Source organism: Pipistrellus hanaki (genome assembly GCF_964339955.1).
Source record: "Pipistrellus hanaki genome assembly, chromosome: 19".
In the NCBI taxonomy this organism is placed as follows: Eukaryota; Metazoa; Chordata; class Mammalia; order Chiroptera; family Vespertilionidae; genus Pipistrellus; species Pipistrellus hanaki.
Window position 1 is genome coordinate 1,184,448 of NC_140521.1, and position 22,806 is coordinate 1,207,253.

Sequence of the window (22,806 nt, forward strand, 5' to 3'; positions counted from 1 at the left end):
CTACCGGGCAGCTCCCCGGGTCGGGCCCACACCCCGTCCTGCTCGGCAGAAGGCAGCGAGGCGATGCGCTTGATGCACTCGTCGAAGCGGACGCGGCCGAAGTCCAGCAGGCAGGCGCCCAGCGAGCAGTACAGCGCCTCCAGGAAGAAGCACTCCAGCAGGTCGGGGTCCTCGATCTCCCCTTCGAGGAACGCGTCCAGCATCTTGGTCAGCTGGGTCACCTGTGCACAGGAAGGTGCCCGTCAGCGTGGACATCCCCCCACGCCCAGCTCCAGCCACGGACCTGGGGCCCCGGGCCCTCGAGTGATGGGAACACATCATCCACTGTCTCGGCTCAGACAGGTCAGCTCCGGCCACGGACCTGGGGCGCCGGGCCCTCGAGTGACGGGAACACTTCATCCACTGTCTCGGCTCAGACAGGTCAGCTCCGGCCATGGACGTGGGGACCTGGGGCCCCAGGCCCTCGAATGGGCTCAGACGGAGGAGCCTGTCTCCGGGGGAGGAGCCTGTCTCCGGGGGAGGAGCCTGTCTCCGGGGGAGGAGCCTGTCTCCGGGGGAGGAGCCTGTCTCCGGGGGACCACGGGAAGTGCCTCTCCGCAGGGCCTGCAGTGCTGGTCACCCGCCTGGCGTCCCGCTTCCCCTGAGCCCGCGGCGGGCCGGCCCTCACCATGTTCAGGTCCGTCTGCGGGACGATCATCTTCAGCTTCTCCCCCTGCTTCCCGTCCATGATGCCCTCCACGATCACGTCGATGAGGTAGGGCACGTACTTCTCGAAAAGGTTCTGCAGTTCGCTCTGCTCCGCCTGCGGGGCAGGGTGCCAGGCGTTCGCCAGGGCTCCGGGAGGGGTGGGATACCAGGTCCCATGGGCAGAAAAGGGGCTCGTTCTCTGAGCTCAGGTGACAAGGCCACGGTCATCGAGCGGCCAGAGTCCATGATGGCCTGTGGCTTTGCCCACTCGTGCACTGTGGCCACTTCCATGCCCCATCGGCAAGCCGAGTAGTAACAGAGGAAACCATACGGCCACCAAGTCTAAAATACCGACCTGGCGCCCTTTCCAGAAGAGAGAAAAGCATCAAGCCCCGGTCTGGAGGAGCAAATCCACTCCCCACCTCCCGGCGGAGCGCGATCTGGAAACCGCTAAGCGTGTTTCCACGTTCTCACCTAACTTATTGGTAACACTCAGTGCGTAAGGTCACCAACAGGTCCCCGTCAAGGTCATGGCCTTCAACTACACCCTCCTGGGCTATGCGAGCCCAACCAGCCCCCTCAGCCAGCGGCGGCAGCTCGGTGGGAAGCGGCTGCACCTTGTTCTGTATTTGCTGGACCCATTTCTTCCAGTAGGGCTGGTACTTCAGGTTCTTGGGGTCCACGTAGACCATTCCGCAGCGGGACACGGTGGCAGGCGAGGCGTACTGCAGGTCTCCCACCTGGAGGAGGAGGGGCGCTCGTCTGCGGCTGCTCACCGCGGGGCTGGTGCGGACAAGCCTCGCCTGGCCAGGCTTCACAGCGGCCAAAGCCGCCCCAGGTGAGCAGCCTCCTGCGTCCCCACCCAGCTTGGGGTTACCCTGGGAAGATTAAGGTCGCAGATGCAGCACCTGCTAAAATGTCCCGTTCCTATAAGGTTAATGTGGAAGTTAATAGGCTGGGAACACCTGACAAAAATTTAAAAAAGCATAAAATGGAAAATAGCTTACTCCCAAACCCACCACCAAGACACACAAATCGCCGTGGGGTGCTTGCTTTTTAGTCTTTTTTGTTTCCCTTTTAACCTGGTTGGTGCTGGGGAGGATAAGACGTAGAAAGTATGCATCAGAGCAGCAATATTCACACCCAGGGCCCTCTTCCCACAAACACAGATGCGGGTCTCTCCGCCCTAGAACAAGGCTGCACAGACAGACAGGAGCAAGGCGCAGGCCCACAGGGCTCCACTCTGGTAAAGGGATTATACCCAAGTTGCAGGCTCCCTGGCCTTGGGTGGAGGCACATGTGGGAGGAACCAGTCGACGTGACTCTCTCACATCAATGTTTTTCTCTCTGTCTCTCCCCTCCCTTCCACTCTCTCTGAAAAAAGTCAGTGGAAAAAATATCCTCCGGTGAGGATTAACGAAACAACCACCCCCCATAAAAAGAAGATGCATGCCGAGACCGGCGAACTGAAAGGTCCCGGGTTCGATTCCAGTCAAGGGCATGTACCTTGATTGCGGGCACATCCCCAGTGAGGGTGATGCAAGAGGCAGCTGATCGATGATTCTCTCTCATCAATGTTTCTAACTCTCTATCCCTCTCTCTTCCTCTCTGTAAAAAATCAATTAAATATGTATTAAAAAAAAAAAAAAAGATGCAGTGTGAGCAGCAGCCACGCAGGGACGCAGTGAAGAGGGTGAGGCGGGGCTGGGGCACAGTGTGCTCAGCTCACACTCTCCTGCACGGTCTGAGCTCCTGCAATCGCCCGCCTCGGTCCCACCGTAAGGACCAGCACAGCCTGTCTGACGCCATGCCTGTCACGTGCCTCGAAGAGCAGGGCGCAGTGCGCCTGCAGCCGGATGCGCTCGCCGTTGGCCAGCGTCAGCAGCTTGTTGTCGTCCATCACGGAGTTCATGTTCTCCACCCACAGCGCGTCCACATCGCCATCGAACAAGATGTACCTGCAGCCACGACCGGCCGTGAGCCCGAGCCCGGGCCCCAGCTCCCGCCCTGGGCCCGAGGAGCGCCTCCCCAGAGACGCACTTGCGCTCCTTCTTGTCCGTCGGCTTGTTGATCTCCCGGAAGATGTTGGACAGCACGCCGTCCGTCCAGTCGCGGGTGGTGGGGTCCAGGATGCCGTAGAGCTCGATGACGCTCACGGCCTTGGGGTTCAGGATGTACAGCTTGGTGGTCAGGCCCAGCCTGTCAGAGGAGAGGCCGCGGGAGGGCTGAGTGCGCCGGGACTAGCTGCTCTGATAAAACTCGGTCCCACCCGCTCCCAGGCTCCCACTCCGCGAGGCAACCACCGTCCACCAGCACCACGGCCCAGCACAAGGGAAGTCCACACCGGAAGTCCCGCTGTGGGGGACAAGGAGACAAGGAGAGGCTCATGTGCACACACATGTGTGCTTGCCCTGTTAGGGATCTAACAATAACTGAGGAGTGACGTGCAGGATGCTGGGCATGGCCGCTCACAATCAGGAAGCCACTGTGCCCTGTTCCCTCATGAGAAACACGAGGAGACATGAGAGGTGACGTCACTCGCCAGGTTTCAGACCAGCGGGGAGGGTTAGGGCCACAGAGATGCCAAGCTCAGCCTGGTCCTGCTGCGTGCCAGCTGCGCCGAGGCCTTTCCAGCATCCAGCTCCCCTTGGGACACAGGGAGCGGCCAGAATGCCCAGGTCACAAGGAGACATCACGCCGCAGGTCATGACCTTGTAGAAAGTGACCTTAGGAGTGCGAGGTCACTTTCCCGCCAGCGGCGTGGCCCCTGCAGGGCTGGCAGCCATGAGGCCTGTGGGGCGGGGCTCTCTCTGTCACTCTGAGGCCTGGCTGCCTCTCAGAGTCACCTGACACCAAGAAGACATGACCTAAGTGATCACTGAGCAGCCGCATAGGCGAGCCTGTGAAATGCTCCTTCACAGCCACTCACGGTCTGATGCATGAGTCACTGTTCCGCCTTCTAAAACATGTTCAACGAACCGCAGTGAGACAGGAGGTGCGGTGACTTTAAAGGGGTGTTTGGGACAAACTTGACCTTCTGAAATCAGAGCCGCCCCGCCGCCAGGCCCCGCCCTGCCGCTAGGCACCGCCCATGCCAGGCACCGCCCAGCCACCAGGCCCCGCCCCACGGCCAGGCCCCGCCCACGCCAGGCCGCAGGGCACACTCACTTGGTCTGCGCCTGGCACAGGGTGTTGATGACCACGGACTTGCCGCCTCCCGTGGGCCCCACCACCATCGTCGTGTGGCGGGTTAGCATGGTCTCGTACATCTGAATGACTTTGTCCACCTGGAGACCAGTGCGCAGCTGGGTTAACACACATCTTTTTTTTTTTTTTTTTTTTTTTTTTTTTTTTTTAAATCAATCTTTATTGTTCATATTATTACAAAGGTTCCTCATTTCTTCCCCCCTCCACCAGGTTCCCACCCCACCCTCCGCCCCCTCCCCATCCCCCATTACATCTTCTTTTTTTAAACAGCTCCACCGAGCTGTGATTCACACCACACGATTCATCCGATAACAGTGTACAACTCAGTGGTGCTCAGTGCGTCCCAAGGCGGGGAGACCGTTACACATGGAGACCGTTCCTCTCACCGCCCTCCTGAGGACCCTGCACTCACCGGCCACTCTCCCGCCGGCACCCACTCACCCCGTGTCCCTCAGCAAGGCCACTTTAATCTGGTAGGTGTGATTTGGGGAGGGGGGCGGTGGGCTGGGAGAGAACATTAGATGATTGGACCCCAAACAAAATACGTAAGTTCTCTGGTGACATTATGCCCAAAAAACCCAAAACCAAAAAACCTGGACGGCAGTCCCTCCACACAACGGGATTCCGTTCACCTTAGTAAGGAAGGAAGCCCTCACGCCTGGGGGCAGGAAGGCACCGTGGGGCGCTGTGCCCAGGAAACACGGCAGACACGGGAGGACACAGAGCGTGTGACTCCGCTGAGAGGAGGAGCTGAGGGGCAGACTCAGATAGGGGGTAGATGGCGGGACCCGGGGCGGGGTAGATGACGCAGAGCTGCAGTCGGGAGGATGAAACGGCCTGGAGATGGTGGCGGGCGGGGTGGCCGGGCAGCACGGGGATGTGGCAGGGTCCTGGACTGGACACTGAGAGTGGCACCTCGATGGCATCTGTGCTCGGCCGCCACTCCAGGAGATAACCGAGGGAGGAGAAGCGGGGCTCGGCCAGCCCCTACCTGCACCGGCAGGATAACGAAGCCATTCTCCTCGAACACCTGCTCCACCGCGTCGTTGAAGCTGGGATAGCGGACGCGCGGGCAGTCCATCCCGGGAAACAGGTCGGAGATCAGGCCGAGGAACAGAGGGACGTCCTCGAAGACGAACTTGGGCAGGTTCATGTCGCGGAGCGCCCGCATCAGCACCACGTCCTGGCCGGAAGGAAGCACGGACGTCTCGGGTGTTTCCCCCGGCCCGGGGCGGGCGGGGAGCCCCTTACAGAACTGGGTGGGTTTCACCCCGCAGAGCGCTCCCGGGAGCACAGGCCGCTCCGCTGGGTTTCCCGGGAAACCCAGCCGCACCTGTGACCGCAAAGGGGGCAGCACGCATGTCCGTGCCTTGGGAGAGCCTCGGGTCCCAGCCTGCTCCCGCCACCCTGCACACCCCACAGGAAGCCTCACACACTCAGGTTCTGGGAGACACTGAACTTGACCTCACAGCTATCAGGCCAATTAGAAGCAGACAGGCCACATCAAGGCCGGGAAGCAAATGGCAAGGAGGCTAAGACCGAAACTGAGCTCCTGGCCTGTCACTGCCGCCTGGCCCTGGGCACACATGCGCCCACCTCCTTCAGCTCGGAAGAGCCTCTCTTCAGCTCGCCCGCCATGACCAGCACCGACTTCAGGGCTCGGAGCCCGAAGTCGTAGTGATGCTGCTTGGAGAGCTGCTCCCGCGCCAGCTTGTACAGGACCGTCATCTTCTTGGCCAGAGTCTGCGGGAAAGATCGAGAACATAAAGGAAGGAAGTGACCCACAGCGTCCACGTGAAAGCTCTCCGTGGGCACGCACGGCCGTCTCTGCGGGACATAGAGGGCCCTTCCCCTCCCTGTGCACCTCAGGGGCTGGCGTGGCCCGAGCGGAGTGCAGACGCATGAACCAGGAGGTGCCGGGTTGTGGGTGTGCAGGAGGCAGCCCATCGATGACTCTCCATCACTGACGTCTCTGCCCCTCGCCCTCTCTAGCACGGCTCACCTTGGCCGCCAGGAAGCCCTCGGAGAAGAGCATGATCTCGCAGATCTGCTGCAGGTCGGGCACGATCACCACCACGGGCCTGAAGAGCGCCTTCACCGACTCGGGCAGCTCCGTGCGGCCGGCGTAGCCGGGGTTCATGGTGATGAAGATGCCCATGCGCGAGTCCAGCGAGATCTCCTGCCCTTCGAACTGGAGGACAGGAGGGGTCGGGCTCCGGCCGCCACCGCGGGGTAGGGGGGCTGGTGGCTGCGAGCCTGTCTGATCCCTGGGCACCAGGCGGCCCTGTGCTTGGGCCTGTGTCTGGGGACAAGCCTCGGCTGCCAGGCTGGCCTGAACCAAGGCTCTCCACCCGAGAGGCGGGGGAGCGCAGCCTGGAGGAAGACAGCATTCCCGTCTCGCCATTCCTGCTGAGGACGTGTGGACTGACGGTCACCTGGGAGCCCCTCTGGGACGCGGCAGGGCCCCGAGCACGTGGCCTCGCCCTTACGCAGCATCACGTCCCGAGAGCGCTGCTCTGCTTGCCCACCCCCAGGTACACGTGAAGCTCCGGAATGTTCCTTAGTCCTCAGTTTGGGGAAACCCACCCCTGTCTGCTTAGAAAACAAACTGCCGCTGGGCCGGGGAAAGCCTGGTCTGACGCGGTCACAGGTGACCCCGCAGTGTCCGCCCGGGAGTGCGGCCAGCGGCCAGCCTCACCTGGAACGTGGTGAGCTGGTGCATCAGGGCGTTCCGGATCGTCTGGATCTGAGACGAGATGACGGACAGCACAGAAGCGTCGATCCGGTTAAACTCATCGAAGCAGCCCCAGGCCCCACACTGAGCAAGGCCGGAGAAGATCTTTCCGACGGCCTGGAGCGGGACAAGGTCCGGACAAGGGGTTCATCTTCAACATGGCAGTGGCACGCGATGGGCACCCCAGAGGGACAGAGAACCAGCCGCTGGCCACCCCACTCATGGATCTTTCTGGCAAGACTTCCGAGGCCCCTCGCGGCCAGCCCCCACTCACAGGACTTGACAAATTAAGAACTGTGACAGTTAACTCCAGGTTTCTGGAGTGTTCTTCAAATTCTGGACAACCCAGCAACAATGGCTCCACTTCTCCACTGGCTACCAGGAACCAGAGCCGGACGGCGGCCCTCAGCTTGAGCTGTGCTCAGCGGGCCAGTCCTCACCCTGCTCCCTGCCGCCAGTGCAGTCAGCAGCACTACCTGCCTCTGCCGCGCTCTCAGGCCAGACACTTACGCCCAGGCTGCCGACAAAGCAGAGCCGGGTGGTCCCGAGCTGCGGCAGCACAAGGTTCTCTCTGCACCGCCCGCTGCCCCGCCACGGCATGGATGTGCGAGGGCCGAGTGCCTTCCCGCTGGGCCCACCCCCCCTCTGCCCAAGGCGACGGCACCGGGAGGGGCGCCCAGGCCTTACTTTGTAGTCCATGCCTTCGCCGCAGTTGGTCACAACACAGAGCAAGCCCAGGGCTTTGGCCAGGTCCTTGGTGGTCTCGGTTTTGCCAGTCCCTGCGGGGCCGGCGGGGGCCCCGCCCAGATACATGGACAGCGCCTGTCAGAAGCCAAACGCGGAACATGTGTTGCCTGATTCCTGCGAGGAGATGTGCCATTTCCCCGTTCAGCACCCGAGTCTGAGACGCAGGCGTTGGCAGGTGCTCGCCCGCAGAGACGCGAGGAGGGCTGTCTGCTCTGCCGGCTCTGAGCACCCCGCCTCCTCCTCCACCTCCTCCCCCTGCATCACGTGCCCTCCCGCCTTCCGGGACACCAGGCACCGATCGGGCCAGCCCTTCAGCGCTAAGGCTGCACGGAGCCTGCTTCTGAGCAAGGCCGCCTCTGAGGCTCCGACGGACATGAATCCGGGGAAGACGCTGGCAGCCCGGGGCTCGGTCACAATCACCACGGCCACGTGTAGAAAAACACAGGCCCACAGGCAATGGCAACCACAGGAGCCTGCCGCCCGCCTGCCGGCCGGTCACCTGGGTCAGCGTCAGGTAGATGCGGTCAGTGAGGGGCGTGATGACCAGCCGCCCGTTCAGCCCCATGTACTCGTAGCCGTAGCCGAAGGTGCCCGTGCACTGGCGGATGTTCAGCTCGTCCGGCTCTCGGTCCCAGTAAAAGCGCAGCTGGCTCTCCCACTCGAACTCCTGGGCATCCAGGATGCTGGGAGGCGCAACGGAGCGGGTGAGCGGGGAGGGGGCCGAGGGTGGGGAAGGGAAGGCGGACACCAAGGGGCAGGAGCGATGGGGAGACCCACCTGGCCCTGATGAACGAGTCCACGATGTCGCGGGCGTGCACGTCGATGATGAGCTCCGTGTTGTACTTCTTGCGGTCGTTCTTCTTCAGCTGCATGGTGATGCGCGTGACCAGCTCGTCGATCTGCTGGTGCATCTTCCTGCCGAAGGACTTCATGGCGTGCTTCTCGCCCTTCTGCACCTGGTGGAACACGTCCTCCACCTCCCAGGTCCACCACACCTGGCAGGCGGCCAGCACCATCATGCCCTGGTACAGCAGCATCCAGTCCACCCTGCGGACAGCACCGTGCTCAGGCCGCTGCCGCCGGCACCCAGCTCAGCTCCACCGGGAGGACTTCCTCTCTCGGGTCTGGACTGGGGCCGGCAAAGGGCAACATTCAGGCAAATACACGGTGGCAAAGCTCTCCTGGCAGGACAGGAAGCCCAGCCGGTGTGGCTCAGTGGCTGAGCATCGACCTAGGAACCAGGATTCCCGGTCAGGGCACAGGTCCGGGTGTGGGCTCAATCCCCAGTGGGGGGGCATGCAAGAGGCAGCCGGTCCATGATTCTCATCATTAATATTTCTCTCTCTCTCCCTTCCTCTCAGAAATATGTAGAAATATATTTTTTAAGATAAGAATAAATAATACAAATAAATAAATAAAAAGATGGGGAAATGCCAGGCCACGTGCATGCCGGGGGGGGGGGGGCCTTTGGGTGCAGAAAGGGGTGGCGTGGGCATTTCCCAGTTAATCAGGCTGCATCCCCTCTTGTCCGCCAGCCAAGCGCCAGGCACAGCGCCGCCCTGGCAGAGGGCAGTAACGACGCGGCTTAAAATTCCAGCGCCTGGGAGCGTGAGACTGCACGCTCAGCGGTCACTGCTCCCAAGGGGGAGGTGCCCGTTCAGTCAGCTTTTGGATGTCATCTGGGACGGCGCTGAGCCCAGAGCCAGGGCCACAGAATGACAGCTGGGCGGACAGAGCCCTAATGTACGAGACACCTCCTGTCTGCTCACAGAGCTAACTGCCCAGTGGTCAGTCAACCCACCCCCCGCCCTTAGCGTGAGCCCATCGGACGGTCCCTGTGACCGAGGAGCACGCGGAGGCCGCGGCCGCACCTGCTTCTGTCCTCACAGTATCTGTAAATGGCCTCCTTGGTGATGAGCCTGTTGGTCCTGCGCATCTCGTTCAGAACCGCCGTCATCCAGTCCTCCACGCGCCCCTCGGCCCGCACCGTCTTGCGGAACTCCATGACCTCCCCCTCCGCGGAGATCATGGCGGACACCAGCTTCTCCCCGCTGTCCCCGTCGTGGAACCTCAGCGCCGCTATGTTGTCATACATCTGCAACACAGCAGGGGGCGCCCGTGACCCGGAGCCCGCGCTGCGGCCCAAGAGCAGCCTGGAGGGGCACCTGAAACACGTGACCTTCGCCCAAACGCCCGTTCACGGGACATACACGCACACGGGCACTGACTACTGTCCTGCGCTGTGCGAAGGTCTGCAGTAAAAGAAAGAGCCCCAGCCAGTTACTCAGTGGTTAGAGCCCTCGGACTGAAAGGTCACAGGTTTGATTCCCAGCCAAGGGCATATACCTCAGTCACAGGCTCGATCCCCAGCCCGGATCAGGGCATAGGTGAGAGGCAACCAATCGCTGTGTCACTCTCACACCCATGTTTCTCTCCCTCTCTCCCCCCCCATTCTCCCTCCTTCCACTCTCTCTAAAAACCAATGGGAAAACATTCTCAGCCGAGGATTATGAAGACAAAGAAAGAGACAGATTCCCTCCCCTCATCTGAGATTCTGGAGTATGTGCTGGTCTGGAGAGGTGTGTGGACACATGTATGAGCTGAAGACAGGAGCGGGGAGAGCCAGGGGCTGAAACGCCGAGGGCTGAAGGATGAGCCCACTGGGTCACGTGGGCAGATGCTTCTCTCTCGGCCGGAACAAGCACAGCCACGGCCCTGGCAGATGAGGCTGGGAGGACCACCCAGACCGTGCGGGAGGCCGGCATGCCAAACCTGCCGTTCGCTGCCTATCCTCGCTGCCGTGCACCAGAACCCCCAGCCCGGCAGGGACCCCGCCCCTTGGGCCGGCCGACCTTGATCATGTGCTCCTGGACGCAGAGCGGGTCGCTGCTGCCCAGGATGCTGAGCAGCTCGTCGTCGGAGATGAAGAAGAAGCGGGGGAATGCGTTGCGCTTGGAGTCCAGGTAGTCGTTGAGGCTCTTCTGGCACTTCTCCAGGCCCTCGCTGATGTGCTGCAGGTCCGAGAGGCGGTTCGGGGCTTCGCAGCATCTCTTGATCACGGGGTCTTTCAAGGTCTCGCCCATGATCTGGACAAGGTCAGAGGATGGAGGTCAGACACTTGCCTGCGCCCGGGCTCGACAGAGAGAAACCCACACCCGGGAACCACGGTCTCTGGGGGCCAATTCTCATGGGCGGTTTCCCTTCCGACAACCTACAGCCAGGAGTTCATCCTGAAAGTGGGAACGCGTCAGGCACAGCCTGCGAATTACTGACGAACACAACTGTGTCCTCGTAAGATGCCTGTGGAAAAGGCATACACACTTTCCTCAGCTTCGTGGTATGAAATGCATGTCTCCTTATTGTATGTCCTAAACTGTGACATAAAATTACACAAAGTGCCACCTGTAATGGCTCCCTAAGCCTACCTACGTAGAAGAAGATATTTTTAAATCTGACATAAACGTGGCCGTGTTCAGGGGATGGCACTCTGGGGAGAACTGTGGAAGATGCATCTTTTCTACATTTTCCAGCTTGCTTTTTTAAAGCAAGTGTTACTTTTACAATAAAAACAAGTAAATACTCAGAAGAGCCACAGGCCAGCAGCCACAGCTCACACAGGTGTGCACAGGGAAGATGGAGGTCACCCGTAATGACAGAGCATCCAGAGGCTGGGCGGGCGGGACGCCATGTGGAGGTGCGTGGCGCCCCAGCCCCTGTGACTTGCCCTTTTAAACACTTTGTCGATGTTGTCGAATTTCTTGGCCTCCTCCGGCAGCTGCGAGCGGATGTCTCCGCCGATGAAGATGCTCTCCAGGTACATCCACTTCCTCTGCACCAGCATCCAGATCTGCACACACGGGACCTTGGCGGGCGCCCGCCGCGAGGTGCGGGGCCACACCCCCCAGCCCGGGAGGGTATGGGACGTGCGTGCCGGGTCCCTCAGAACCATTTAACCACAAAGGAACACCCGCTGCCCCCACCCCACGGGCGCTGTGGGCCCCGCCCCGCCGGGCCCCACCCCCGCCGGGCCCCGCCCCCCCGGCCTCACCTCGATGACCTCGCCGATGAGCGAGAGCGTCTTCTCCCACTTGTGCACCGTCTGCAGGAAGGGCCCCACGAAGCGGCTGCCCGAGATGCTCTGCAGGTTGAACGTGTTGTCGTCCAGGCACTGGATGATCTCGTCCACGGAGCCCAGGATGTAGCCGCGCTCCTGCGTGCCCTTGAAGTACTTGACCACGGAGAACTTCATGCTCTCCCACGTGTCCAGGATCTCCTTCACGGCCTGCCGGGAACGGGGGAGGGGGGGGGCGTAGAGGGGCGGCTCAGCCCGGAAGCGGAAAGCAAGCAGGACCCCGCCCATCGCAGCCCCCGAGCCTGCCCGGGGTCCCCCCAGCCCGGGGTCTGGGTGGCTTCAGAATAAGCAGAGGCGGCACGGAGAGGCGGCCTCTCTGGCGAGGCTCCATCGGAAAGCACGCTCCCTCGTGGCCCACGCTCCAGTTCGGGCGCGAGCAGCCTGTGTGGCGGCGACGCCTCCTCCGCCCCCGCCTGCCCGGACGCAGCCCCACCTTCTCGATGGCGATCTCCTTGATGGCCGCCGTGACGATCTCGTTGAGGACGTCGGCGTGCTTGTCAAGCTCCATGGCGAACATGTTCTCCAGGGTGAACGTCTCGGTCATCTCGAAATGCACGCCTGTCTTTTCCATGAGCTCCTTCCAGTGCCTGGAACACACGGACAGCCGAGCGTGGCGCTGGGTCACCCCCCGCCCTGGAGTCCCGGGCGGTCCCATGGCGAGCGCTGCTGGGACGGGACTCTGAAACACGAGGACGGCCTGGGACTGCTCCCCAAGCCCCGGGGGCGCCCAGAAAACATGAGCGATTTATGTGGGTCCGTGTTTCCCTGGATGGCGTCTAAAAAAACCTCTGGATGAAGAAAGTGCAAACGACACCACACCTGACAGGTGGCTTTCTGCCAGAAACGGGGACCCTGTGATGGATCGTCTCGCAGGAAGTTCACAGAACAACGTGCCACAGAAACAGCCTCGCCTCTGTCTACTGCGGCGCCGAGCCCTCACGCTCAGCCATCAGGTCTCAGAGAGATAGCCTGAGCTCGGAGCTCAGAGGCCCGCCCACCTGTCCCGCAGCGCCTCGTGCTTGAGGTCCAGCAGCAGGGGGATGGAGTCCTTGAAGGCCTTCATCTTCGCCTCCAGGTGGAAGGCCACGGCCAGGTTGCGGACCATGCGTGGGAACTTGCGCAGGGTGCGCAGGAAGCCCTCGATTCCCTCCTGCAGGAACTGCACGTTCAGGTTGATCCAGAGCGTCTGCGACCACTCCTCCTTCGCCACCTGGGGGGGGGGGCGGCCATCAGCAACGCCCTCGGAAGCACGAAGGCAGCGGGACCCAACCGTGACCTCTTGGTGCGTGGGTCAAAACAACCACTGAGCCACCCTGGCCGGGGCCCTTTGAGCTGTTTTTAACTGAGCCAGTCAGTGACATCAAGAACATTCAGTGTTGTGCGACCATCCCACTCTCTAGTTCCAGAACCTTCTCATCACCCGAAGGGAAACCCCGGCAGCGGTCCCTTGTGCGGCTCACCTTCAGCGCCTCGTAGAGCTCGTAGATCATGCGCAGCCCCGTCATCTCCTTCTGCACCTTCAGCAGCTCCGGGTACATGGTGATCGGCAGGTCGAAGAGCTTCTCCGCGTTGGCCAGCTCCTGGCGGTTCTTCTCGTGCCGCCCCAGCTCCCTCTCAAAGCTGCCTAAGAGCTCCATGCCTGGTGAGGGAGGCACGGGGGGGGGGGGGGATACACAGGGAATTTAGGGGTGCAGGCCGGAGGGGAGTCATGCACAAGGCTCGTACCCCATCGCTGCACCCCCGGGCGCTGTCAGGGAAGACCCACTGGGAATCACCCATCTCGTCCACTTTGATCGTACCTGACATCGGGGCCACGTCACCGGCCAGCCCCTCCGTTAGAATGCTGGGCATGCTCCCTCCTCTCCAGGGTCCCCGCCTGGCAGGGGCCTCAGAAGCCCCCCTCAGAACCCCCCCTCAGAAGCTTCTGAGGCCCCTGCCAGGCGGGGACCCTGGAGAGGAGGGGCTTTCAATGTGACCAGCGCCCCCCCCAGAACAATGGGGTCAGGAAGTCAGGACCGGCCCTGCATTCCTGGTTTTCCCAGCTGCCCCAGGTGGACCGGTACGGGCAGGGCTAAGAGCCCCCGCTCCATCCCGTCTCCCCTGGCATCGCCACGGAAAGCGAACTCAGCTCAAATACCTGGAGGACCGAGGCGCTTCTTACCGCTGTCCAGATCTTCCCCCACCGAGCCGGGGCCTTCAAGGTTAAACCGTTTGGCAAAGTCCTCGATCTGCTGCCTGAAGTTCAGGATCTCACTTCGGGTGATCTGGGAAAAGCGGGGGGCCTTCACTCGACCCCGCGGGGGTTCCCCAGTGACCGCGCCTCGGGGAGCACCAACGGGACGCTACCTCCGTGAAGGTCCTCTTGATGCTGCCGAGAGCGTGCTCCGCGTTCACCGATTTGGTGAACAGTTCCTCCCACATGCTCTCGATCTTGTCCGCCAGCTCCTTCTCCGAGCTGGAGGGCTGAGGAAACAAGAAGAATTAAGATAAAAAACAGAACAAACAGTAAGGGGTCAGCATTTGGAGGCGGAACGTGTGGTCAAAACTACTGCCCGGGGACTTGACGCGCCAGAACCAACAACACAGCTGGCTGGATGATAAAAGTGATTCTTATATTAAAAAGTATACTTTTGTAATTAAAATTAACTCAGGGTAATTTTTAAAAATAAACAGTTGACATAGAAGGAGAGACAGATAACTGAGAGAGAATAGAGCTTCCTAAAGTGAAAACCAGCTTCAGGTCCACAGCCCTGGCTGGCTAATGCATCCAGTTGTGCTGTCAGAGCAAAACCACACCCCCTCTGAAACCACGCCCCCTGATGCCACGCCCCCGAGACCCCTGCATGCAGCCTCCAGGGCTCTATGCAGTCTGTGGGACGGCACCATGCCCAGCACGTGCTCAGAGAGAATAGGAGACAAGGACACGCATGACCTGGCTGAGACCAAGGGCAAAAGCTGTGGGACCACGTGGAAGAGACCACACGAGGCTGTAGGACACAGGGTTTGGAACCATTTCACTTGACAGAGGGAAGAAAGCAAAAGGCAAAACCGAGAATTTCTGTTGTAATTTAAAAAAATGTAAATTTGGCCTAGTGCGCATCTTCCTGAGGAGAGGTCTCCCTGGTCAGCCCTGGCTGCTGCTCCGGGAAGGCATTCAGAGCCGTCAGCAACGTACAGGCTACGTACAGGCTGCTGTTACTGGAGCCACGCGGGCCCAAGAAACAGGCTCTTAGCTCATGAATCCCAGCAACTGCGGTGGGCCTTCCGTGTACATCCCCTCCCCTCGGGTCACACACCGTCTACACAGGCGGAGGGAGGGTCTGACAGGCCCGGAGGGACGCAGGCGGTGGGAGGGTCTGACAGGCCCGGAGGGACGCAGGCGGTGGGAGGGTCTGACAGACCCGGAGGGACGCGGGCGGAGGGAGGGTCTGACAGGCCCGGAGGGACGCAGGCGGTGGGAGGGTCTGACAGGCCCGGAGGGACGCAGGCGGAGGGAGGGTCTGACAGGCCCGGAGGGACGCAGGCGGAGGGAGGGTCTGACAGGCCAGAGGGACGCAGGCGGAGGGAGGGTCTGACAGGCCCGGAGGGACGCAGGCGGAGGGAGGGTCTGACAGGCCCGGAGGGACGCAGGCGGAGGGAGGGTCTGACAGGCCCGGAGGGACGCAGGCGGAGGGAGGGTCTGACAGGCCCGGAGGGACGCAGGCGGAGGGAGGGTCTGACAGGCCCGGAGGGACGCAGGCGGAGGGAGGGTCTGACAGGCCAGAGGGATGCAGGCGGAGGGAGGGTCTGACAGGCCCGGGGGCCCCCCCGCCTCGCTCACGTGCAGGTTGTACATGGCCATTGTGCGGTACCGCTCCTGGACGTCCCTGTACCTCAGCTCCATGACCAGGGACTTGCTCCTCACTTCGGCAATGGTCGCGAGGACGAACTTGAGGTCCTCCAGGGTGCTGGGGCTCTTCTTCAGGTTTCTGCCCAGAACCTGAAACAGAGAGTTCGGCCCTGGCCGGTTCGGCTCAGCGGGTAGAGCGTCGGCCTGAGGACTACAGGGTGCTGGGTCCCATGCCACTCAAGGGCTCGTAACTCGGACGTAGGCTTGATCCCAGCATGTGGGAGGCAACCGATCGATGTCTCTCTCTCTCATCGATGTTTCTCTCCCTCCCCATCCCTGCCTCCCTTCCACTCTAAAAATCAGTTTTAACAAATATCTCAGGTGGAGATTAAAGAAAGAAAAGCCAGTCTGGAGGACACTAAACAAGAGGGGAACGGGACCAAAGGAGACCTGGCCCTCGCGGAAGGCGGGGGCGACCCCGCCCTCTACCTCCATCTCCTCGTAGAGGCTGTGCAGCTCCTCCCGGGCCGACTCGTTGAGCAGCTTCCCGAGCGAGGCGACCCAGGCCTTGGCGCTCTCCTGCACCGTGTGCGCCAGCTGGCCCAGCTGCAGCCGCACGCAGTGCTCCTCCTTGACCAGGGGCTGGCGCATCACCTCCTGGGCGATCTTGGTGTAGAACTGCAGCTTCTCGTCGTAGGCCACGCACGGGGGCTTCTTGGCGGCGAACTTCTCCATCACGATGGCCTTGTCCAGCTTCCAGAGCGGCCGGTACTTCTTCCACTTCTGCAGGTACTTGGTGAGGTTGACCAGGATGCGGTGGACGTTCTGCGGGATCATGAGCGCCTGCTCGATGATCTGCGGGTTCAGGGAGATGTCGTTGTAGAAGGTGACGGTCACCACTTCCTCCTCCTCGCCCTTCTGCGGGGGGCACTCGATGCAGCTGCCGTTCATCCAGCGGACGAAGTTCTGGAAAAATGAGAACAGGGAGAGACGGACTTCAGTATCCGTTCTGCTGCCTGTGCATCCGTTAGCACACAGTAGCACTGCTTGCTCGCAATGAAAATCACGTTACCCTTGATAAATTGTGCTCAATTGCCCAAAGCACCACCGTTCTTGGGTCCTCCACCATCTTCCCACCCAGACCAGTCTGATACTTGACCACCAAGAGGACGGACGAGAGGGCTATTAGATGTTTTATTGACTTTAGAGGAAGAGGAAGGGAGAGAGACAGAAACAGAAAAGCAATGAGAGGAACACTGATCAGCTGCCTCCTGCACACCCCCTACTGGGGCTTTGAACTCGCCACCCAGGCATGTGCCCCGATGGGTGACCTTGGTTCATGGTGGGCGCCTAACCACTGAGCCACAGGCCCGGGTCCTCCCGCTTCTTTGGATAAAGGGCGGTCCCTAACAGCAATCCAGAATGTCTCCCAGAGCGCATGCGGCGGGAGCAAGCACCAAGCCACGGCTGCCACTAACGAGCTCTCTCAGTGGCGCGTGGCTGAGCTACCGTTCCCACTCAGGAGGCCACGAAGCCCGACTCTAACACTCTGGCCCACTCTGTTTCCAGCAGTGACAGGAGCCCGAGGCCAGGGACATGCGGATAGGCCATCCTGTTCCTTAGTCACGTGTGTTTTCGCGTGGAATGGCGCGGGGAGTTGTACTAAAGCCACAGAACTGGTCACGCTGTGCGAGAGCAGAGGAGGAAAGAAAGGGGGCCCGATGGAGCCCTGGGATGCTCCACACTCTAGAGCTCCCAGCGGGGGGGGGGGGGGGGGGGGACCCAGAAGGGTCTGGACAAAGACGGGGGGCGCCATGGCGGGCTGCTCACCCGGGTGACCTCCACGCAGTTGCGGGCGCAGTGCACGCACATCTTGTCGATCTCGTTGGCGTTGGGGTGCAGGATGATCTCCGGGGCCGTGAGGATGGTTTCCGTTTGGAACAGAGGCGTGTTGCCCAGGATGAGGGAGTTGAAGGTCTGCAGGTTCCTGAGCGGGGAGATGGAAGGACGCGGTGTCGCCGAGCAGACACCCAGCAGGCGCCGCGGGCAGGCTGGGGAAAGCAGCCTCCAGGGTAGGGGTGTCGAACTCAATCAGAGAAGGGGCCAAAATCTAAAATCCAGCCTAAATCGAGGGCCGAATGGTTTACTGAACAGTCATAAACTGACAATGTCATAAACTGACAGCGGAGTGCAGTGATGACAGCGCGGTGCGGGCCACATTGCAAGGCCTGGCGGGCTGGATTTGGCCCGCGGGCCTTGTGTTTGACATATGTGCTCCAGGGCGCCGTGGAGCTGGGCTGAGCGTGGTTACATCCCCGGCTTTCTGCCCACAGTTCACACGTTTTCCGAGGTACCCACAGCCCCCTAACTGTGCACACACCCACACGACTCCCACCCGCCGCGCCTCAGCCAGGCGGGGCTCACTTGAGGATGAGCTTGGTGAGCACCTCGTAGACCCGGCTCTCCCAGTACTCGTAGTAGGACGCCAGCTTGGGCGCCTTGCCCGTGTTGGTGTGGATGACCAGGCCCTCGACCTTGGTCAGCAGCGGCCCGATGGCCAGGTACCACCGGACCATGTAGTCCACGTCCTTGGTCCTCTCCCGGTCGATGTGCTCGAAGAACTCCTTCACGCCTGCGGGGAGCCAGCGTCAGGGAGCACCCCTCCCCACCCCACTCCCCAGCCTCCCCGTGACCCGCAGTGGAAAGCAGGTCCGCACCGACGTCAGGGGGCCAGGCACAACGCCACACTGAGTGGCAGCGTGGCAAAGCCACGCAACGTCGGCGCCCAGCAGGCAGCGGTCACGCCAGTGGGCAAGCCTGCTTTTCTAGGCTGGCTTGTTGAGCAAGTCAATGTGAGCCATAAGAATTACCCATGATCCCTCAGGCACATGGGTGAGATTGTTAGAATGGTTTCATTCCGCTCATGGATTGCTCGTGTGTGTGTGGGTGTGTGTGTCCAAGCGCACTCACGTGTGCACACATGTGCTTGCATCCCCTCCCCCATCGAGGACACGAGCCGTGGGCCCACCTGGGAGCTCCTCCTCGGCCTTGGGCAGCGGGAACTTGAAGAGGTTGATGGACTCGATCAGCTTGAGCCGGGAGGCGATGTCGTCCGCGTTCTTGTGGATCTGGTGGACCAGGGACTCGAACTTGCCGATGGCCTGCTTGCACCGCGTTATGTAGTCAGAAATCCCTGTGGAGGGAGAGCGAGACGACGCTCAGCAGTGAGGACAGATGAGAGGCGGGGGGGGGGGGGGGGGTCGGGACGGGAGGGTAGGCGGCTTTCAGCGCGGAGCGGGGAGCCCTGTGGGTGGGGACAGCCTGTGTCCTGGCTGTGGGGGACCAGGTGGGGGAACACGGGATCTCCCCGAGCTCATTCTCACAGCAGCGTGCGAATACATAATTGTTTCAAAATTGAAATATTCGTCGTAGAAAGAAAGAGAGCGAGCTGCGGGTCAGCAGAGTGTGCAAACAGCACCCACCTCATCCCCACTCCCACCCGCGGCGTCGGGATGAAGACAGACTCCCCAGGGGCTGCCGACCACACCCGTCGGCACAGAAAGCAGACCCCCCACGGCCGGCCGCCCGCGGCGCAGGAGGCACCTAGCGAGTTCCAGTTCAGCCTCTTGAACCCGGAGCGGAACGTGCGGAGCAGCTCCTGCGAGTGGTCTTCCAGCAGGACGGTCTCGGCGCTGTTGAGCGTCCCGACCAGCATGTGGTAGTGGTCCAGCATGTTCTGGATGCCCTCCGTGTACCTGCGCGCGGGCGGAGCGGGCGGGGCGAGGACGAGGGCAAGTGAAGCTCTGACCGGGAGACCGCTCCCCAGCCACGGCCCTTTGCTTGGACCGTCTGGTCACTTCTCATTAGAAGCGTCACTTACGTTCCCGGGACAGGGTTTGTTATTGCTGTTTTTAGGTCAATGAGGAAAAAAACATTTTAAACCCTTCCTTCTTATTTCTACCGTAAATGTTGGTCATTAGAAAGCCCACAGAAGCCGGGACCGGTTTGGCTCAATGGATAGAGCGTCGACTTGGGGACTGAAGGGTCCCGGGTTCGATTCCGGTCAAGGGCATGTACCTTGGTTGCAGGCATATCCCCAATAGGGGGTGTGCAAGAAGCAGCTGATCGATGACTCTCTCTCATCGATGTTTCTAATTCTCTATCTCTCTCCCTTCCTCTCTGTACAAAATCAATAAAATATATTTAAAAAAAAAAAAAAAAAAAAAAAGAAAGCCCACAGAAATGCAAGCTCAGGGGCTTGGGCTCCCCGTGATGGTCAGGGTGGGGCAGCCGCTGGGAGGCGTGCTACCTGAGGAATTTGTCCTCCTGCAGGGCCACGTTCCTGGCTAGCTCGGGGATGGGGAAGCCCAGCTGCTCCAGGTACTTGGTTTCGTTAATGATCTCCCGGAGCGCGAACGGGAAGTTGATGGCAAACGTGATGCCCCTGTCGGAGCTCTCGGCGCCGTCATCAGGGTTGGCAGAAACCTAGGGAGAGACGCGCCTGCCGTCAGCGCGGGAGGACGGTCGGGAGGCGGTTGGATCACTGCCACCCGAGCGGCAGGGGCCTTGTCAGACGGGCCGGGAGCTGGCTGGCACCAGCGCGACTGCACCATTTTATCTGGTGAACAGAGTTTCAATGAATTCCATTTAGCCCCCCAACTCGAAACTTGGGCCACTGAATCCAAAATCCCCCAATTCTAGCTCCCCTCACAATGTGGGGACGCTGATGCTGTGAGACTGGGGGCCGGAGTGAGGAGCGGCGGAGCACCCCCCACACACACACCCACCCGGTCTGTCACTCCCTTCAGGCGCCGCAGACCCAACCCCGCCGGCCCGGCCCTCCCCGCAGCGGGAGGCAGTCGCTGAGAGCTGCCAGGTGCCAGCCCCGAAGAGAAAGAACAGCGATCCCGAGAGGCGCGTCTCCCTGAGGTTCAACCTGGGCAACGGCCGGCTGTGCCCTCTGCGGCTCAATATCGCTTATGCCATGGGGCCCAGCTCAGGTTGGCAAAGGGAGGCTCCGAGGCCGAGCGAAGCTGTTCTCCTGCCGCTCCCCTCGCCTCCGCCCGGTGCCCGCCCGGGCCACACCTTCATGAGCAGGCTCTTCTTCATGAGCGTGGGCAGCAGCTGCTCCGTCGTCTCCCTCCACTGCTCGTACTTCCGGTCCTCGTAGTCCTTCATCGTCCTGCCCACTTCCAGGTACTTCAGTCTCACCTGCCCGAACACAGCATTTCCACTTGGCCCTTGGAAATAAGCTTTTCTCTCTCTCTCTCTCTCTCTCTCTCTCTCTCTCTCTCTCTCTCTCTCTCTCTCTCTCTCTTTCTGTCTCTCTCTCTCTCTCTCTCAAAAAGAAACGGCCTACCCACTCTGCAAAAGGAAGCAGACAGAATGTCACAGATGCCAGAGGGCCTGCTGGGGGGCGGCCTGAGCCCCAGGCTGACAGCAGAGATCGGCAGCGCATTTGGTGCGGCCAGGAACTAAGACGGCTTTCCGTCTTAAAAATGTGTTTTCAGTGGTTCTTGGGGAGGGGGCGGGAGGGAGGGAGCGGGAGAAGGGGGGTCCCCGCGCACCTCCTCGCCCCGCTCGCTCTCCATGATCTCCTGCACCTCCTGGAAGCGCAGGATGGTGTGCTTGATGCGGTGGAACAGGGAGCGCTCCCAGTAGATGGCGCCGGCCACCGGCGGGTGGTTCTTGTACAGTGGCGGGTTCTCGTGGTTCTGGACGAAGATCCTGTTGATGATGTCGATCTGAAAGAAGCGCACGCCACACGGTCTGTGAGCCAGAGCCACCGCGTGGCCGAGGCCATTCGGCTGGAGACAGGCCTCTCTGCAGAAATGAACACCGGGACGCCCAGAAATAGTCTAAAGCCGCGTTCCTGCTGCTTAACTTACTATTTACTGCTTTTTCGCGTGTTTCCCAGTAATGTTCCTCTTGCTGAACATAAGCTGTGTCCTAACTGCCTCCTAGCTACAGACTGCGCCTCCGTCTGACACTAGAAAGCCTGGCATGTGCTCTGGACGTGGCAGAGGCCTGTGGCCATGTCACTGGGATCCTGTGAGGACGCACGCACACAGGGCGCACAGCCACACGAGGGGATAACTTCCCGCTGGGTCACCCCCACTGAACTCTCCGAGCAGCCAGGGCTCTGCGCTGTGGCTGCCTGTGTCACGCGGCACAGACGTGGGTGGCCACGCTCGCTGTCACTCCGGGGGGAAGGAGGCCGGGGTGGCTGGCTGCTCCCGTCCGTTACCTCTTTGCAGTACTGCACGAGGATGTCATTGAACTTCATCATCATCTGCCGATTGATGGCCTCCCGTGAGCGGATGTGCTTGAACTTTAGAAGCATGTCAAATGCTGCTTCAGCCGATCGCAGCGTCTTAAAAGACTCGTCAATGAAATTTTTTGCTTCTTTCTCAATAACCTGCCGAAACAAAACAAAACAACAACAAAACAGTCAAGAAAACAGGTGCTTCAGGGAGGCTGGCGGGCGACAGGGATGGCAGATCAGCACTCGGTTCTCTGCCCGCCCTCAGCCAGCACACAATGGCGGGAAGGACCGTTTTTAAATGTCAACTTATTCGGACAAAGACATGGGAGAGGGTACAGCGGCAGAGGACACTCTGGAAGGAGCGGCTCTGTGCGAGGCCACGGTGCCCGGCTCTGCGCGAGGCCAGGATTCCTGGCTCAATTTGAACTAATTCATCCAGGGAGAAGTGGGGACAAAGAAGACTGAGGAATCTCCCTTTCACCTTATGCTCTTCTGTATTGTTCCCATCTTTTACAAAAAAGCAGCTATTCACCTTTGTGATTAAAAAAATACACGCACATAAACTCAGAAGGAGAACCCAACCACCGACAGGCTTAAAGGGAGAGCACGGTGCCGTGTCCCAGATCGGTGACGGGTTACTTGCCAGAACTTCGATCTTGAAGTCGTCCATCACGTACTTCCAGTAGGGCAAGGACGTGATGGAGAAGGGGTCAAAGGTCAGGCTCTCCATGGGGGTGACCAGGTTGTCCACTCTGCACAGGACGTCGTCGATGCGCTTGGGGTCCCCCGTCACAGCCTTCAGTTCCGGACCGAATATGTTATAAAACTCCTCCATCACCTGCCCAAGCACAGGAGCACCAGGAGGTCACCTTCATGTCACATCCAACTTTCTTGCGACAAATGGACCGCACGCCAAGCCTGGTCAGAGGAGAGGGACCCTGTCCTGCCGGCAACCTCCTCCCAGTCTGAGCCCGTGGTACCAGGCCCGCTGCGCGCAGGACAGGAGCCAGGCGCCCTGACCAGCTGGCCTCGCTTGTGTGCTCGGGCCCCTCCTTCCTCCTCCGTCTCACACCTCGTCCCGGGGCAGCCCCGGGGCCTGCGCCCTGCGCCCTGCAGGGGCCTCAGCATTTCCCAGGACCTGCCCCGGCCAGGAGCTGCGGGGCTTGGCCACGCATCCTGCCACAGTCCCCCGGCCACGTTCTCCT

At 60.8% G+C, this 22,806-nt stretch overlaps 1 protein-coding gene across 1 annotated transcript in view; it reads right to left on the bottom strand.

Annotated features, from left to right (window-relative positions):
- The window catches only part of DNAH10 (dynein axonemal heavy chain 10), a gene marked incomplete at its 5' end in the record, with an annotated part of 56,496 nt that overhangs the window by 22,920 nt on the left and 10,770 nt on the right, over nt 1-22,806 (bottom strand). Inside the window, 33 exons of the mRNA XM_084868458.1 lie at nt 5-221; nt 668-802; nt 1,305-1,427; nt 2,510-2,645; nt 2,728-2,886; nt 3,856-3,974; nt 4,886-5,077; nt 5,491-5,637; nt 5,897-6,085; nt 6,593-6,640; nt 7,316-7,450; nt 7,875-8,058; nt 8,153-8,422; nt 9,247-9,470; nt 10,228-10,461; nt 11,100-11,222; nt 11,424-11,657; nt 11,941-12,094; nt 12,506-12,717; nt 12,968-13,146; nt 13,669-13,771; nt 13,854-13,970; nt 15,328-15,486; nt 15,826-16,302; nt 17,167-17,323; nt 17,761-17,968; nt 18,365-18,529; nt 18,940-19,091; nt 19,646-19,821; nt 20,422-20,547; nt 20,904-21,080; nt 21,584-21,754; nt 22,245-22,439. Of these exons, the coding sequence (XP_084724584.1) occupies nt 5-221; nt 668-802; nt 1,305-1,427; nt 2,510-2,645; nt 2,728-2,886; nt 3,856-3,974; nt 4,886-5,077; nt 5,491-5,637; nt 5,897-6,085; nt 6,593-6,640; nt 7,316-7,450; nt 7,875-8,058; nt 8,153-8,422; nt 9,247-9,470; nt 10,228-10,461; nt 11,100-11,222; nt 11,424-11,657; nt 11,941-12,094; nt 12,506-12,717; nt 12,968-13,146; nt 13,669-13,771; nt 13,854-13,970; nt 15,328-15,486; nt 15,826-16,302; nt 17,167-17,323; nt 17,761-17,968; nt 18,365-18,529; nt 18,940-19,091; nt 19,646-19,821; nt 20,422-20,547; nt 20,904-21,080; nt 21,584-21,754; nt 22,245-22,439 (5,797 nt within the window). The remainder of the gene's footprint in view (nt 1-4; nt 222-667; nt 803-1,304; nt 1,428-2,509; nt 2,646-2,727; nt 2,887-3,855; nt 3,975-4,885; nt 5,078-5,490; nt 5,638-5,896; nt 6,086-6,592; nt 6,641-7,315; nt 7,451-7,874; nt 8,059-8,152; nt 8,423-9,246; nt 9,471-10,227; nt 10,462-11,099; nt 11,223-11,423; nt 11,658-11,940; nt 12,095-12,505; nt 12,718-12,967; nt 13,147-13,668; nt 13,772-13,853; nt 13,971-15,327; nt 15,487-15,825; nt 16,303-17,166; nt 17,324-17,760; nt 17,969-18,364; nt 18,530-18,939; nt 19,092-19,645; nt 19,822-20,421; nt 20,548-20,903; nt 21,081-21,583; nt 21,755-22,244; nt 22,440-22,806) is intronic.